Here is a 16,864-nt window from a genome sequence, read left to right on the forward strand (position 1 = left end):
TTTTGCTGAGCTTCATTTCCCATCCATGCTCAAAATTGTCTTTGCATAAGTAATATTAGCGTAGATATAGCTGGGAATTCATAGATTTTAGCTGTTTTAATTCTGCTCCACGTATACTTTTTAGGTTTTAATGTGAAGTCCAATTGCTGGAAATCACTGACCGGGGAGATCCATTGATCTGCTCCCTTTTGCTAGTGTTACTTTGACATAAGTTTGGTGGAAACCTCATTTATTTCTGATGAAGGAACGCCAGCAAAGTGAGAGCAGGATGAAAGGAATCTCCCAGCTCCAACCACTGACAGTGTGAGCAACTTCACTGAAGGGAAAACTACAGGCCCCTCCTCTCCGGATTGGTGATGTGGGCCGGATGCAGCATGAACAATCCTCTGCAGACTGAACTAGAATGGGTCTATGTTTGGGGGTAAAACAGGAAGTAATGAATCATTTGGGTTGCTCAGCAGGTGAAAGTAAACTTTTTTCCAGAAAGGTGCTGAGCATGGGGAAATGAAGTAATTTTTGAGGTTTTTTTAGTAATAAAGGAGAACTATTTAATGGGGACCCAGGGGCTCATGTGGACTTAAATGCAGGGTCAAAAAAACATGCACTCCACAGAGCTGCAGAACTCTGGGAAAGTTTCCCTAGCCACCGAATCCACTCCCCCCACCCTGGCCACTGTCTCTGGTTGCAACAGACCATTCTCATCCCCTGTGTCCTATGAGCTGAGCTTTGACCGCCTACTTCCACATCAAACATCGCCCGACTCTGCCCATGCTTCAGCCCATCAGCTGCTGAAACCCTCATCCGTGCCTTTGTTACCTCCAGACTCTACTATTCCAATGCTCTCCTGGTCGGCCTCCCACTTTCCACCCTCCATAAACTTGATCATCCAAAACTCTGCTGGCCATATCCTAACATGCACCAAGTCTCATTCACTCATTGCCCTTGTGCTCATTGACCTACATTGGCTCCTGGTCTACATTGGCTCCTGGTCCAGCAATGCCTCTTTTTAAAAAAAAAAATAAAAATTCTCATCCTTTTATGTTCAAAGTCCTCCATGGCCTTACCCTTGCCCCTCCCATTCTCCAACTCGGGCCTGTTGGGCAATCCCACTTCCTTCACCCCACCATTGGTGGCTGTGCCTTTTGCCGTCTTGGTCCTGAGCTCTTGAAATCCCACCCTAAACTTCTCTGCCCCTCTTTCCTCCTTTTTAAGACTCTGCTTAAAATCTGCCTCTTTGACCAAGCATTTGGTCATCTGTCCTAATATCTCCTTATGTGACTCGGTGTGAATTTTTTTTCGCATAACACCTTGTGAAGTGCCTTGGGACGATTCACTATGTTAAAGGTGCTATATAAATGCAAATTGTTTTAAAGCAGAATTGGGAGGGGCACCAACTTGCTATTTTCATTTATTTGTCTATGAAAGCTGGTACCCAGGGCTCCAACAAGAAATTTGTGCTATACAGCAGTACCAACAGAAGGCAAACCATTTTTCTTAAAATGCAGTATTGAAAATACCTGGAACCTGAAACTTTTGGCAGGTTTTGCCTGAGAACAGTTGGGAATCAGCCTGAGTTGGATTGGGGGAGTGCTACTGTGCAACCAATGGAGAATATACATATTGCAGACATTGCCCCTTAGTGATTCCAGCAAACACCTGCCTCTCATTGCCTGATTTAACCTTGTTGCAGTTTGGGAACCTCTGCTCTAGAACATTCACTTGCAGTCTAGCAGTACGTATATTATGTTACAAAAATGTTATTTTTCAGACTGCTTTGAAGAAACCTGGTGATGTACAGGAGCTCTGCTCAAGCCTACTAGCACCAAAGTGAACATATTGCAGTAAATCAAAGGGTAAAGCAACAATGTAGAAGTTGTAATTCAAACAGGAAATCAGCCATTTCCAATTTGGTGAACATTTTTGTACAGTTCCCAAAAATAACAGGTTTTTCCCCCAGATTAGAACTGGAATTCTAAATCTTAAATCAGATTAATTTCTATTGCTGACTTTTAACTTTATCTCTCAGGTGCTTGCTTTTACCGAAGGACAAGACGTCCATTCTGAATTTCAGATACTGCAAGCTGCGATCAACAAGCCGGACACAAGCTACCTATTGAAGCTAGCCAATCGCCTCTACGGGGAGAAGACCTACAACTTTCTTTCAGTAAGATTTGAATTGATTGGGTGTAGTGCTCAGGCAGTGCATCAAGTACAATAGTGCTGAACTGCACAGGCCAGGAAAATACCAAGTCTGGTGCCAGGTTTTGTCTTGAGTAAGCTGCTCGATGAAGTGTTGGTGGGAGCAGTACACTTGGCTTGATTTCCTTAGGCCAAGGTTCCTGCTCCTGCTTATTAACTTTTTGAAATTGGCTGCATCCATGTAGGATGGGCATTTGGGTGAAGTGCTGTAAGAAGTTGAATGTTTTAGGAGAAAAGCATTAAAGCTTTCTGAATCCTAATCCAACTATGTAAAGTGATATTTGGAGTATTGGGATTTGCAGTACTGATTCTCCAAAGGGCAGTATCATGGTAGGTACAATGAGTAGCAAGTTCAAAGTGGGTGGGGGGGGGAGGGGGGAGAGAAGGAGCAAGAGTTTAAATTCCTGTATTTCGGGTCTATTGTAGAATTTTGATCTTTAATCACAGATACTGACATTTTGGATGAATCCGTTATGCCCAGTCACAAGGCTGAATTTTTTGAAAATGAACTCCAAATGGTGTATTACATGTTTGCAAATAACTGTTAGTTAAGTTTTAACATTAGAATGATTGATTAAATGCCCATCATTGCCAGACCCATAAATAACCTGTACATCTATGTATTTTGGGGGTATTCTGAAGGCCATCCAATCACCTGACAAAATTGAGCATCACTTCCTGCCCCCAATGTTGCTTAGGATGGAATTGTTTCATTTAAAATCCTGTTGTCATTTTAATTTGCTGATTTGGTTAATCAACCAAAACAAGAGAAGGCATAAATTCCCAATGTATAAGGTTAGCACTCTGCCTCTTGTAAATTGTTTTTGAAGATTGCAGAGTTACTTCTAGATAGGAGCTGTACACAATCTATAATCTGAAAAATCGAGATTGGTGTGCAGGTATGATTGACTTTTCCTGTGTTGAGTCAGTGAGCACTTGGAGACACTGGGCTGCCAGTCTAGTCCCACGCTAAACTCAATTAAAACCTTCTGCATAATGCTCATGTGCTGTAAATCCACAGGGATATAACTCGGGAGAAAGGGTGGAAATGTATTTACCCATCTTCCCTCTTTTTTTCCCCCCCAAAAAAAAAATTAGCAATACTATATTGTCACTCAGTTCCAGATGTGAAATGAATATTCAAATGGTGCAAATTAGAAATGCAGTTTTATTATTTTGATCTTTTGCCTGTAATCCTTCAGGATTTCCTTGGATCTACTCTGAAATACTATCAAGCAGAGCTAGCTACTGTTGATTTTGTTAATGCAGCAGATGAAACCAGACAACAAATCAACTCCTGGACAGAAGCACAAACTGAAGGTAAATGCTGCTGAATAATTATTTCGATACCACAAATAGCAACCCTTCTGCTATATGTACATAAGCTTCAGTGAGTGATGCTCCCCAAAAGTGACTAGGAGAATTATTGGTGCCTTAAAGTGTTGCACCAGCTGGTGCAGTTGTGCTTTCTAAAATGTCATTGGTCCCATTTGAAATGTAATTACAGCCACAGCTTGTAAGTAATGAAACTGTAAATAAAGTCAATAACCTGATTTAGAAACACAAGTCACCTTGATCCCAAGGCACCACACACTGCCGTCACCTGACACAATACATACTTTTGCTTCACAACTTGCTGTGGCCACTGCTGCTCATTGGTTATATTTTCTTTTTAATTGATCCTCGATATGTCGTAAGTGTAATAATGTAAGTGGGTCTTTTTTCTTCTCCAGGCAAGATCAAGAACTTGTTGGCTGAAGGAACTCTTGATGACCTCACAAAGCTTGTCCTCGTGAATGCCATTTACTTTAAAGGAAATTGGGACAAGAAGTTTAAAGAAGAATTTACATACGATGGACAGTTCAGAATAAACCAGGTAAAGTGGGAGACAGTGTTAGTGATTAGTGACCTATTATTTCATCAAAAAAGACTCTAATTGAAGGTCTAACAGAACACTCCTGAGTGCCCAAAATCATTTCCTGCCCTTCATGGAATGAATTCAGGTATCACGGACGGGTGTATTTGTCCTCTTCAGCTGGGTAGTTAAATGGAACAGTGAGACCTGTTCATTATCACTGGTCACTGTTACTAGTTATAAAGTGCCTCTCAAGTAAGCAGGCAGAGGGTTAAAAAAATTACAACACTGCTAATCAGCTCATGATTTTCTGCCTATCGAAATGATTGGATGAGAAATCTCAGACTGGTGGGTGCTGAAATGGCATTTCAACCCCAACATATTTTGATCATCATGCAGCATTTTAATACCCCATAAAGATATAGCGAGAGTTTGTGATGAGACATTTCATCAGCTTTTATTGATTCTGCTGGTTTCATAAATGTGGCACAGTGACTTTATTTCATGCTGTGATACTGACTTAGTGGTTGACCACACTGACTTGTAAAATGGCATTAAATGAGGAAGTGGCTTTCACAATGTGGTTTTTTCAGATCTAGGGCTACATTTTCCTAATCTGATTAGCCACTGGCAGAAACTAGAACTCTCCTTCAATCCTTTGGTGTTATACTGCCGAGAACCAGTCTAATTTTCCTCATTGCACCTTTGTTACATATTTATGATGGGCTCCAGATCTCAATCGTGGCCTCTGTAGGTAGTCTGCCTATGGGGGAGGGGTAAGAAAATCCATTGTTGCTGACGGGTGTCCACAGCATTAATGCCATGCCTGAGGCTGGTGTTTCTTCAGGGCACTGAGCCCACAAATATAAACATTTATCAGTTGAGGTTGTCTGTCCTCCAAAGTAGGATTCCGGTTTTGGGCTCTGAAGGAAGAAGGCCCACGAAGGACATGATCCAGGCCCATGGAAAAGACTGTCTTGATAGTGATTGCTACCATTAAAGGAATGCCTTCTGAAACCTGGGTCACATGATCTCCAATGGGGAGCCTTGGAAATTGCTCAGTGTCAGTAGGAAACTGAGTTGAGTTTGTTGCCACAAGGGGACTGTGAAGACTAGACTCATTTGACAGTGAGTTTAGATCTTGGTCAGTTCACCGTCTCCCTTATGTGCTGGGCCTGGAGCTGTCTGGCAGCTGGCACAACTCAGTTGTTGCTTTTGTGATTGAGGCACAGCCTTTTTGAGCATTGCTGATGGTCACTGGAATGAGAGAGAGAGAGAGAGAGAGAGAGAGAGAGAGAGGGGAAGGTGTGGGCATGGACTGGAGGCTGCCTACTGTGCCTATACAGCCTGGCATTTTTACAGTGGTGCCCTGATCCTCTTCCTGAAAGTGGAACAAGGGAGACAATCGAGATCCCATTGACTTCCAAGGCCTAGTTCACAAGATTTTTAAAAAAAAACTTGATGCTGGAATCTTTTTTAAGCTTACTTATAGAACCTTTTTTAAATAAAAAAACTTGAAGTAACTATTAATAAAAAAAAAAGGAAACTTTAAAACATTCAGTAAACTTCCCTTCAGATTGCTCTGGTTTGCTTCTGGCCTTTAATGATGAAGCCGGCTACAAGCTGACTCCAACATCTTTCCCTGTGGAGTTCTTTTACTGTGGGTGGTGAACCTTTAGGATTGTCCTGGAGTCTCCAGGAATTACGATTAATCTCCTGGACATCACTGAGTAGCCAGGGAGGAGAATCATTGGGGGCATTAAAAAAAAAAGTTGATTATCATTTTCTTTCAGCACTTTAGTTTATTAATTATAAAAATATTGGAGATTAGGTGAGGAGGGGTGACAAAAGGCTGTGTGACTGGTTGGGGTGATTGGAGGTAGGACATCATATGATTAAACTTTCAGGAATACATCCAACCAGAGTTGGCAGCCCTGGTGGTAAGTAAGGGAAATGTGACCATGGGTGAAATCCCACCCACCCCCTCACTTACCTGCAGCAGGGTGAGGATTCAATGGCCATAGATGCCTGCCTCCAGTGGGGCTGGAGGTGGATGTTTCTGGGCTGGGGAGATACTGCCAAACTCTCCTCTGTTGCGTGCCCTGGGTATACTGCTAAACCGAGCTGGTGTAGTGGATGGAGCAGTTTAAAGGGAACATGGGTAATTTTCATTGTCCGGAGGAAATGTGGTTCCTTTTTTTTTAAATGGAAATTCAATAAAATGACACATTTTGACATTTGACCACCTGAAGTTTATTCACTAGCTATTTAATGCAGGTTGAATATCTATTGGTATCTCGTGTAACCTGTCAACTTTCCTTAGGGAGATTTCAGTATAAATTATGGCTGCATCCTGTTCTGTTTCTAATCGCCTGTGATGCCTGCCTGTGGTCTAGTAGAGTTTCCTCATTGTGAGCATTCAGCCCTTTGTCCTGTTTTTTTTTTTCGGTCATAAAAGCCTGTGACTGTGGTTCCCTGTTAGAAAACGTGGTTTGAGTTTGCATGCTGATCTATACTCAGGCCACTAGGTGGCCCTTGTGTTAATTTGGGTTCTCAAACATGTCATTACTATTTTCAAAAGATTAAAACCTGACCAAGATATCTGATGATCTATTATTTAATGTGGTTCAATTTAGCCTCCATCTACCTGGCCAAACAGAAATTCAGACCCCTTGGGCACTAGAGATTTTGGTCGTCTCCTGAATGTTCCTTCCCTTTTTCTTCCCACTCCCCTCGGATACAATCCTGGAATCTTGTGTAAATCTCCTTCCTCCCATTTGGTCTCCCCATATTCTGCGACCGCAGATATATTTTGGTCTTGTCTGCCCATGTGGAACACCACGAGAGATTGGATGTCGCCTTTTATAATTAATTCTAAGTAAGCTATTTAATTTCAGCTATAAATCTAACTTAGATATTAATTCTTCAGTTGAATAATTCACAATTGTCTGGGTAATCAACAGGAAAAGATTTACTGTCACTTGTAAATAACTTGTAAAAAGTTACAGTACTTGGTAAACTAACGAGAATAAAATCAGACTGCAGTGCTTTAGTTTCAAGTTCATTACTGAATTTGTGGAATTGGAATTGTTAACTGGGTTCTATTATAAATTTTGTGTAACAATCTCTATAATTTGCAGCTGAATATAAGAAGTTATATCAGAGTGTAGGGAAAATAGGTTTCTAATGCTGGAAAATGCTGTGTCAGCATTTAAAGCTTTTGCTTTAGAACAATGTTGTCAGGCACAAATTAAACCTCATGGCTCTTCCAAGTTAAAATGATATTGGTGGATTTATTGACATAACCTCCTGTGCTGAATGTTGATTCACTCCATTTATGTATCTTGTGTACTATTGCAATTCTAATAATTTAATACTTGCAAACTCCTTTCAAAGCAGTGATTGCAAAGTTTTGAGGCAATCACTGTTCTGATTTCTCCTAATCCTGGTGGTTCTTGCTCTTTTTTTTAAATTGTGGTCATTCTTCACAGAATTAGAGGAAACCTGAAAAATGGCCCAGGTTTCCAGAATTGTCCCACCCCCAATCACACTACGCTCAGCAAGTGTGCATTTATGTGATAAATGTGTATCTAGTTGCCTAATATAATGCACATGAGATTGAGTCAGTTAAATTGCTGAGTTTTACTTTGTTTGAATTTTGGCTAAAAAACTCATTCCATCTAATGCCATGGGTACCTTGTACAACCACTGACATGGAGAAGTGATAAAATGCTAAAGCTCGCTGGGAAGACCAGTTTATTTTTTGGCGGAATTAGGTGAAAGGAAGCTTTATTTTGTAGTACTCCATTTCCTCCTCTAGAAATTATTTCTTGTATACCGGGGTATATGGTGCTCTCCAGCTTTGCTGCTAATGTCTCTTCCTGCTTGCAGAATGAAACGAAACCAGTACAAATGATGCGCCTAAAAGCCAAGTTCAATAATGTTTACATTCATGACGTTGAGACCAGAATACTTGAGCTCCCCTATGTTCAGAGTGAGCTGAGTATGATCATCCTGTTGCCAGATATGAAAGATGACTCCAATGAGCTGGAAAAAGTAAGTTGGAAGCTTCGACATGAAACATTAACTCAAATTATTCGGGGGGGGGGGGTGGGGGGGAAACAAATCAGTTGAATAAAATGATGAATTCAGCTCCCCTCTCCCAAAAATGAATCCACACAATTAACTCACATCTTATGACTAAATGGGACTAAAATTCAGACAAACAATCGAAGGACTGTCTTACAATGAAGCCTAAAATGGGTTTGATGTAACAACAGCATCTGGAGCACTGCACTTCAGGAAGATGTGTTGGCTTTGGATTCACCAGAGTGGTACCTGGGCTTAAAGGCTTAAATTGAGGACAGGTTGCATAAATTTTATTTGTATTCCCTTGAGTTTAGATGGTTGAGGGGTGATCTAATCAAGGTATTTAAAATGAAGGGATTTTATAGAGTAGATACAGCGAAACTATTTCCTCTGGGAATCTAGAACAGGGCACAATCTTAAAATTAGAGCTCGGCTGTATTGAAGTGAAATCAGGAAGCACTTTTTCACACTAAGGGTAGTGGAAATCTGGAACACTCCCCAAAAGGCTGCAGCTGCTGAGTCAATTGAAATTTTCAAGACTGCGATCGTTTTTAAAAACATTTTGTTGGGTCAGGGATATGGAGAAATGGCAGGTGAATGGAGTTGGGGTACAGATCAACCATGATCTAGTAGAATGGTGGAACAGGCTCAAGGGGTTGAATGGCCTACTCCTGTTCCTATGTACAGTTGCTGATGACATTTAGCCTGTGTGCCAGGCCTATAAACCACATTAGCTCAGTTTGTGCTGTTGAGACACCATAATGAAGCTGCTTCCTCATTGGGGAGCGAATGTATACTCTGTGAAATTGAGCTTTGCTTCAATAAAGATTACCTTTTTAAGGCCATGTGTTCAAACTTCATCTTCATTGGCTGCTTAAGTGCATACTGTAGAGCCCCATGAGTTAGATATAAAAACTAAGATCAACATTCACATTAACATGTCTATATTTCAAGCCCTTGGTGAATAAAACCCAACTAAAACACCAGGGGTGGCAACAGTGCCAAGAACAGCACTTCCCATAGTCGTGCCCACAGAATTCAAACAGGACAAACCAGTCAGTAAGAAATATAAATGCAGGTAGAACTTTAGTGGCTGGATTGATGGGGTTCACTGGCCACAGTTTTTACACTCTGAGGCTAGAGCATAATGGGGTTTATGGTGATCATATGGATTTTGGTAGAGTTGTGAGCTGTTAGTATTTGATTTTTGTCTTCAAAAATTAAGCCTTTAAAGGTAAACCCAAGGATGGAAAAGTGAATCCAGTTTGATTTGCATTTGGAAGTTTATTAAAACCATTCCCTAGTGTGCTGTTTACCTAACTTAAGTGAGTACACAGCAATGAATTGGGCTTTCAATAGTTAAATTTGTTTGCATGTCACTTGTCCAAACAGGCAGAATACTGTTTAAATGCCTGTTAGTCATAGTAACACATTATTGCTATAATTTCCCTTTCGCTTCCATTCATTTCTACAAAATTAGTGAAATCTGCTTTAAAGGAGATACTTCCACTTCATTGGGTAGGGTAAACTGCTCTCGAACAGCCTAATAGAATCATAGAATCATAGAAGTTACAACATGGAAACAGGCCCTTCGGCCCAACATGTCCATGTCGCCCAGTTTATACCACTAAGCTAGTCCCAATTGCCTGCACTTGGCCCATATCCCTCTATACCCATCTTACCCATGTAACTGTCCAAATGCTTTTTAAAAGACAAAATTGTACCCGCCTCAACTACTGCCTCTGGCAGCTTGTTCCAGACACTCACCACCCTTTGAGTGAAAAAATTGCCCCTCTGGACCCTTTTGTATCTCTCCCCTATTGCCAATGGTGATACTGCTATCCCTCCACCTCAATGTACACACTTGTGCAAAATATCATTTTATGCATCAAGAAGGTAGCAGTGGAGTTGAAGTCAGTGGCCATGTTGGATATTGCAGTTAGGAGGCCTAACTTTATTAATGCCTGTTAGTCATCCTAGTTTTCCTGCCTTACCAGCTGTTTTAGGGGCTGACTAAATTATAACTAAGGTCACAGATGACTGGCAACAAAGACACTAAGTGGAGTATCTCAGATTCTGTATTATTTGGAAGTACTGTGGCTGTTTGTTTTACATTCTGTGTTGCTGGCCAGGTATTTAACATTAGATTCATTTTTATTTTTAGCTTCAAAGTCAACTTGCTTTTGATAAGCTGATGGATTGGACCAACCCAGAGATGATGGATAATGTGGAGGTTAATGTCGTCCTGCCCAAATTCAAGCTGGAGGAACAATATGACCTTAAATCAACCCTCACCCATATGGGGATGGTGGATGCTTTTAGTGATTTACAAGCTAACTTCTCTGGAATGACTGGGAAAAATGATCTGGTTTTGTCAAAAGTTGTTCATAAATCCTTTGTAGAAGTTAATGAAGAAGGCACAGAAGCAGCTGCTGCCACAGCACCTATCTTTAAATTGCGATGTGCAATGAGAACAGTTGACTTTGTGGCTGATCATCCATTCCTGTTCTTCATCAGGCACAACAAGTCACGCAACATTTTGTTTTTTGGAAGGCTCTCCTCTCCTTAAACACAATGCCTTGGCCTGTAGCAATTGCAATCAATACCTGATCAGATCAATTGGTTAATGTCTACACGAGTGGTTTTCAAAGTGGGGTCAACAGAACCTTTGACAATCTGAGGGATTTGCAAGGGTCTACAAGGTACCTACTAGAGTGGAGTTTAGTGGCTGTTGAGATGGGGTAGAATGAAATAAAATATAGATTTTTATGAAAATTTATAAAATTACTGTTATTTAATACTCTTCTATAAAGGAATAGAAATATCTTTTTCTAGAGGGGGGGTCAGGTTGCAAATTACATTGCTTAAAGCCCTTTGGTAAGACGAGGGGTTTATGCTGGTGATCTTTTGGTGGGAGTGGGGGGTCTTGAATACAATAGTTTGAAAACCACTAGTGTAGACTTTTTAAAAAGTCCTTTTTGTTACCTCCCTTTGTGATATAATGAGGACCAAAGTAATATGATATTGGGTAATTGATCCTAGTTTTCTGCCATCCTATCTGGTTTAATACTTTATGCCAAGACAGATCACAACACCTTAATTCATCCAGTCAGACGACACACTTTCCCCCCCCCCCCCCCCCCATTCATATTATAGTATTTAACTGTTTATTAAATGATTTGAGTCATCTTCAGACTGTCTGAAACCTACTCCAAATGTTGATCCGTTTGTGAAGAACTTCCTAATTTCAGTCCTAAATTTACATTTTACTAGTTTGGACCTGTGTTCCCCATATCCAATCATACTTTTAATTTAAAGTAGTATTCAGGATTAACCTTTTCCATTCTCTGAACCATCTTGTACACTTCTATGATCACTTCTGATGCTTTCTTTCCAGGCTTAAAAGCTAAAGTTCAAACGGCTTCACACAATTATCTTTGAAGTGCAGTGACATTTAGGCAAACTGTTTTATTACAAGGAGCGTTCAGTCTTTGGAGGAGAAATCTGAGAAATCAATACCAAAAGTTTTTAAAATTTGTTTTGGCTGTGTACAGTGCCTTTTGTGTAGTCTTAACATAGCCTTAACCTGTATGTTAGAGGCTGCAGTTTTTATTAATATCTATAATGACCTACTTTTTGTTTGATGCTGAAATAAAATGGTTTACACTTGCCTCATGTTTTTGTTCATTTATTCACAACTATTGGATGTAGGCAAATAGTGGGAGGAAACTATTGGATGTCCTTTTTAAGACATTTTGTTATTGTCAATGTTGTCATACTCGCCCCACAAAAAAAAGCCAGCCTTGAGCAATGTCCTTGGTTCCCCATCAGGAGTTGCGAGCTTCTTGCCAACCAGCTGGAAGATACTGCACATAAAGTTTCTATTGGGTTTTAATAGATTTTCCACTCTTTCACAGTGGAGGAAGAGGACAAAATACTAAAGGTAAAAGGAAACCCAAGACTAAGTCAAGAGGAGAATGGATTTAATATTAGTGGACAAAATGGCAATGGAGAAAATAATGGGTTTGCACCATCGGGTATTAAAAGAAATGGATGAGGAAACTGCAGATGTTAGTCATGGTCCAAAGCTCTCTAGATTCAAGAATTTTGCCTTTTTTGGATTGGAAAATTGCAAATCTTACTCCATTGTTTAAGAAGAACAGACCGGTCTGTGATCAATATACAGGGAAATTACTGGAATCTATCACAGTGATCACTTGGAAAAGTATCATTTAATCAAAGCATGGGCTTGTGAAGGCTAGGTCATGTCTGACTAATCTAGTTGAATTTTTTGAGGTCAATAGAATCATAGAAGTTACAACATGGAAACAGGCCCTTCGGCCCAACATGTCCATGTCGCCCAGTTTATACCACGAAGCTGGTCCCAATTGCCTGCACTTGGCCCATATCCCTCTATACCCATCTTACCCATGTAACTGTCCAAATGCTTTTTAAAAAAACAAAATTGTACCCGCCTCTACTACTGCCTCTGGCAGATCGTTCCAGACACTCACCACCCTTTGAGTGAAAAAATTGCCCCTCTGGACCCTTTTGTATCTCTCCCCTCACCTTAAATCTATGCCCCCTCGTTATAGACTCCCCTACCTTTGGGAAAAGATTTTGACTATCGACCTTATCTATGCCCCTCATTATTTTATAGACTTCTATAAGATCACCCCTTAACCTCCTACTCTCCAGGGAAAAAAGTCCCAGTCTGTCTAACCTCTCCCTATAAGTCAAACCATCAAGTCCCGGTAGCATCCTAGTAAATCTTTTCTGCACTCTTTCTAGTTTAATATCCTTTCTATAATAGGGTGACCAGAACTGTACACAGTACTCCAAGTGTGGCCTCACCAATGCCCTGTACAACTTCAACAAGACATCCCAACTCCTGCATTCAATGTTCTGACCAATAAAACCAAGCATGCTGAATGCCTTCTTCACCACCCTATCCACCTGTGACTCCACTTTCAAGGAGCTATGAATCTGTACTCCCAGATCTCTTTGTTCTATAACTCTCCCCAACGCCCTACCATTAACGGAGTAGGTCCTGGCCCGATTCGATCTACCAAAATGCATCACCTCACATTTCTCTAAATTAAACTCCATCTGCCATTCATCGGCCCACTGGCCCAATTTATCAAGATCCCGTTGCAATCCTAGATAACCTTCTTCACTGTCCACAATGCCACCAATCTTGGTGTCATCTGCAAACTTACTAACCATGCCTCCTAAATTCTCATCCAAATCATTAATATAAATAACAAATAACAGCGGACCCAGCACCGATCCCTGAGGCACACCGCTGAACACAGGCATCCAGTTTGAAAAACAACCCTCTACAACCACCCTCTGTCTTCTGTCGTCAAGCCAATTTTGTATCCAATTGGCTACCTCACCTTGGATCCCATGAGATTTAACCTTATGTAACAACCTACCATGCGGTACCTTGTCAAATGATTTGCTGAAGTCCATGTAGACCACGTCTACTGCACAGCCCTCATCTATCTTCTTGGTTACCCCTTCAAAAAACTCAATCAAATTCGTGAGACATGATTTTCCTCTCACAAAACCATGCTGACTGTTCCTAATTAGTCCCTGCCTCTCCAAATGCCTGTAGATCCTGTCTCTCAGAATACCCTCTAACAACTTACCCACTACAGATGTCAGGCTCACTGGTCTGTAGTTCCCAGGCTTTTCCCTGCCGCCCTTCTTAAACAAAGGCACAACATTTGCTACCCTCCAATCTTCAGGCACCTCACCTGTAGCGGTGGATGATTCAAATATCTCTGCTAGGGGACCCGCAATTTCCTCCCTAACCTCCCATAACGTCCTGGGATACATTTCATCAGGTCCCGGAGATTTATCTACCTTGATGCGCGTTAAGACTTCCAGCACCTCCCTCTCTGTAATATGTACACTCCTCAAGACATCACTATTTATTTCCCCAAGTTCCCTAACATCCATGCCTTTCTCAACCGTAAATACCGATGTGAAATATTCATTCAGGATCTCACCCATCTCTTGTGGTTCCGCACATAGATGACCTTGTTGATCCTTAAGAGGCCCTACTCTCTCCCTAGTTACCCTTTTGCCCTTTATGTATTTGTAGAAGCTCTTTGGATTCACCTTTGCCTGATCTGCCAAAGCAATCTCATATCCCCTTTTTGCCCTCCTGATTTCTCTCTTAACTCTACTCCGGCAATCTCTATACTCTTCAAGGGATCCACTTGATCCCAGCTGCCTATGCATGTCATATGCCTCCTTCTTCTTTTTGACTAGTGCCTCAATCTCCCGAGTCATCCAAGGTTCCCTACTTCTACCAGCCTTGCCCTTCACTTTATAAGGAATGTGCTTACCCTGAACCCTGGTTAACACACTTTTGAAAGCCTCCCACTTACCAGACGTCCCTTTGCCTGCCAACAGACTCTCCCAATCAACTTCTGAAAGTTCCTGTCTAATACCATCAAAATTGGCCTTTCCCCAATTTAGAATTTTAACTTTTGGGCCAGACCTATCCTTCTCCATAGCTATCTTAAAACTAATGGAATTATGGTAGATAGGGGAATGTGTATGAATGTTCTCTGTATGGACTTCCAGAAGACATTTGACAAGGTTCTGCATGAGATTACTAGCAAAAATGAGAGCACAGGGAATAATATATAATTACTTTTTTGGTAATTGGAATATTTTCTTAATGGTGAGGGGCAAAGGGATTTGGGTGTCCATGTACACATTACATAGCTAGTGTATAGATTCAAAGGCCTGTCTCGATTTGGAATCGATGCTTTAGTTGGTACCGTCTTGGTCAGACCCCAGCTGGAGTACTGCATCAGTTTTGGACACTGAACCGGAGATATATTTGCCTTTAGAAGAGGTACAGAGCAGATTCACCAGAATGATTCCAAGGCTTAAGGTTAAACTATGGGGACAGGTTGCATTAAACAGCTTGTATTCCTTGAGTTTAGAAGATTGAGGGGTGATCTAGTCAAGGTGCTTAAAATTCTAAAGGGATTTGATGGGGTAGATACAGGAAAACTTTCCTCTAGTAGTTAATCCAGGAGTGAAATACTTTTTCAGACTAGTGAAAATTTGAACATCTGTCCTCCAAAGGCTGTGGATGTTGGGTCAAGTGAAATTTTCAAGACTGGGATCAATAGAATTTAGTTAGGAAACTGGGCAGATGAAGTTCAGGTACAGATCAGATATGATCTAGTTGAAGGGCAGAACCGGTTCAAGGGGCTGTCAGACGACTCCTGTTCCCATCTTCCTATTTAATTCTTCAAAAATGAAGTTTGTTGACTTTTTTTTTTCTTTCCCTAAACCACTTGATCAGTTGGTGCACATCTGTCTGAAAGGTTTTGAATCCTGTCATTGAATGGGCCATAAATGGTTGAATGCATCAATGTGCTTTGCTCACTAGACAAATCTTTCTACAACTGGTGGATAAGGACATCCTGTACTCTTGAAGACTAACCATTCCTCAAACCTAATTCTCCACTACAATTCGTGGTTTTTTGTTTCTAAGATGAGACCATCCATGCAACTGTTTTGTCCCATTATTCAGCTCGTGGTTTTTTTTAATTCCCCATTTGCTCTGCAGTTCCTTCCCCAAAGCCCCCTCCATGCTCATTTGCTCCATGAGAACCACTTCCTATTCTTTTGACCTCCTAACTGCTCTTGAGTGGCTAGCCGGTCACTAATGGTTGTCTTTGCTTGTGCATTGTCCCTCACCCTTTCAAAACTGTGATCATCCCCTCCCCCACCCTGTCTTTTCTCCAACCTACACAAGACACATCTGTGCTGTTCAACTACCACCCTAACCTCTTTCTCTTGCCATTTGACACCATTCCTCCTCCCTGACTATTTACTTGGGTGGAATCAGATCATGCAGAATAATATTGTCCTGTTCAATCCAGAGCTGAGTTTTGACCCCCTGCACTCCCCCCAAATTGTATCCGTCACCACTTTCAACCTTCACAACATTGACACACTATAGACTGGATTGCTCCAATATGTTCTCACCAGCCTAACACCCTCCAAACTTGTCCAAATCTTAACTACCCATATCATGGAGTGTTTGGAGGTGAGAAGGCAGGTGTTGCATCTCCTGTGCTTGCGTAGGAAGGTGCCATGGTAAGGAGAGCGGGTGATGGGAGAGTGGACCAGGATGTTGCGGAGGGAACGGCCCCTTTGGAATGCTGGAAGTGGAGGGGAAGATGTGTTTGGTGGTGGGATCGTGCTGGAGGTTGCCGGAAACGGAGGAGGATGATACGTTGAATATGGAGGCTGGTGGGATGGAAGGTGAGGACATGGTGGACCCTTATCATGGTTCTGGGAGGGAGGGGAGGGTGTGAAGGCAGAAGTGCGATAAATAAGGCGGACATGGTCAAGGGCCCTGTCAACTACAGCGATGGGGAATCCTCGGTTGAGGAAAAAGGAAGACGTATCGGAAGCACTGGTGTGGAAGGTGGTAGCATCAGAACAGATGTGACTGAGATGGAGAAGGGAATAGAGTCCTTACAGGAAGTGGGTTGGGTGGGAGGAAGTGTAGTCAGCTGTGGGAGTCGATGGGCTTATAATAGATATTGGTGGACAGCCAATCCCCAGAGATGGAAATAGAGAAGTCAAGGAAGGGAAGAGTCGGAGGTGGACCATGTAAAGGGAAGGGTGGAAATTGGAAGCAAATTTTCAAGTTTGGGGTGAGAGCAGGAAATGGCA

At 41.6% G+C, this 16,864-nt stretch overlaps 1 protein-coding gene across 1 annotated transcript in view; it reads left to right on the forward strand.

The window, feature by feature from the left end:
• The window catches only part of LOC137331743 (uncharacterized), a 73,080-nt gene that overhangs the window by 23,997 nt on the left and 32,219 nt on the right, over positions 1-16,864 (forward strand). Inside the window, exons 3-8 of the mRNA XM_067995730.1 lie at positions 2,027-2,164; positions 3,402-3,519; positions 3,933-4,075; positions 7,946-8,110; positions 10,308-10,710; positions 12,061-12,180. Coding sequence (XP_067851831.1) covers positions 2,027-2,164; positions 3,402-3,519; positions 3,933-4,075; positions 7,946-8,110; positions 10,308-10,710; positions 12,061-12,180 — 1,087 coding nt within the window. The remainder of the gene's footprint in view (positions 1-2,026; positions 2,165-3,401; positions 3,520-3,932; positions 4,076-7,945; positions 8,111-10,307; positions 10,711-12,060; positions 12,181-16,864) is intronic.

This window comes from Heptranchias perlo, chromosome 2, assembly GCF_035084215.1.
Source record: "Heptranchias perlo isolate sHepPer1 chromosome 2, sHepPer1.hap1, whole genome shotgun sequence".
NCBI classification, from domain to species: domain Eukaryota; kingdom Metazoa; phylum Chordata; class Chondrichthyes; order Hexanchiformes; family Hexanchidae; genus Heptranchias; species Heptranchias perlo.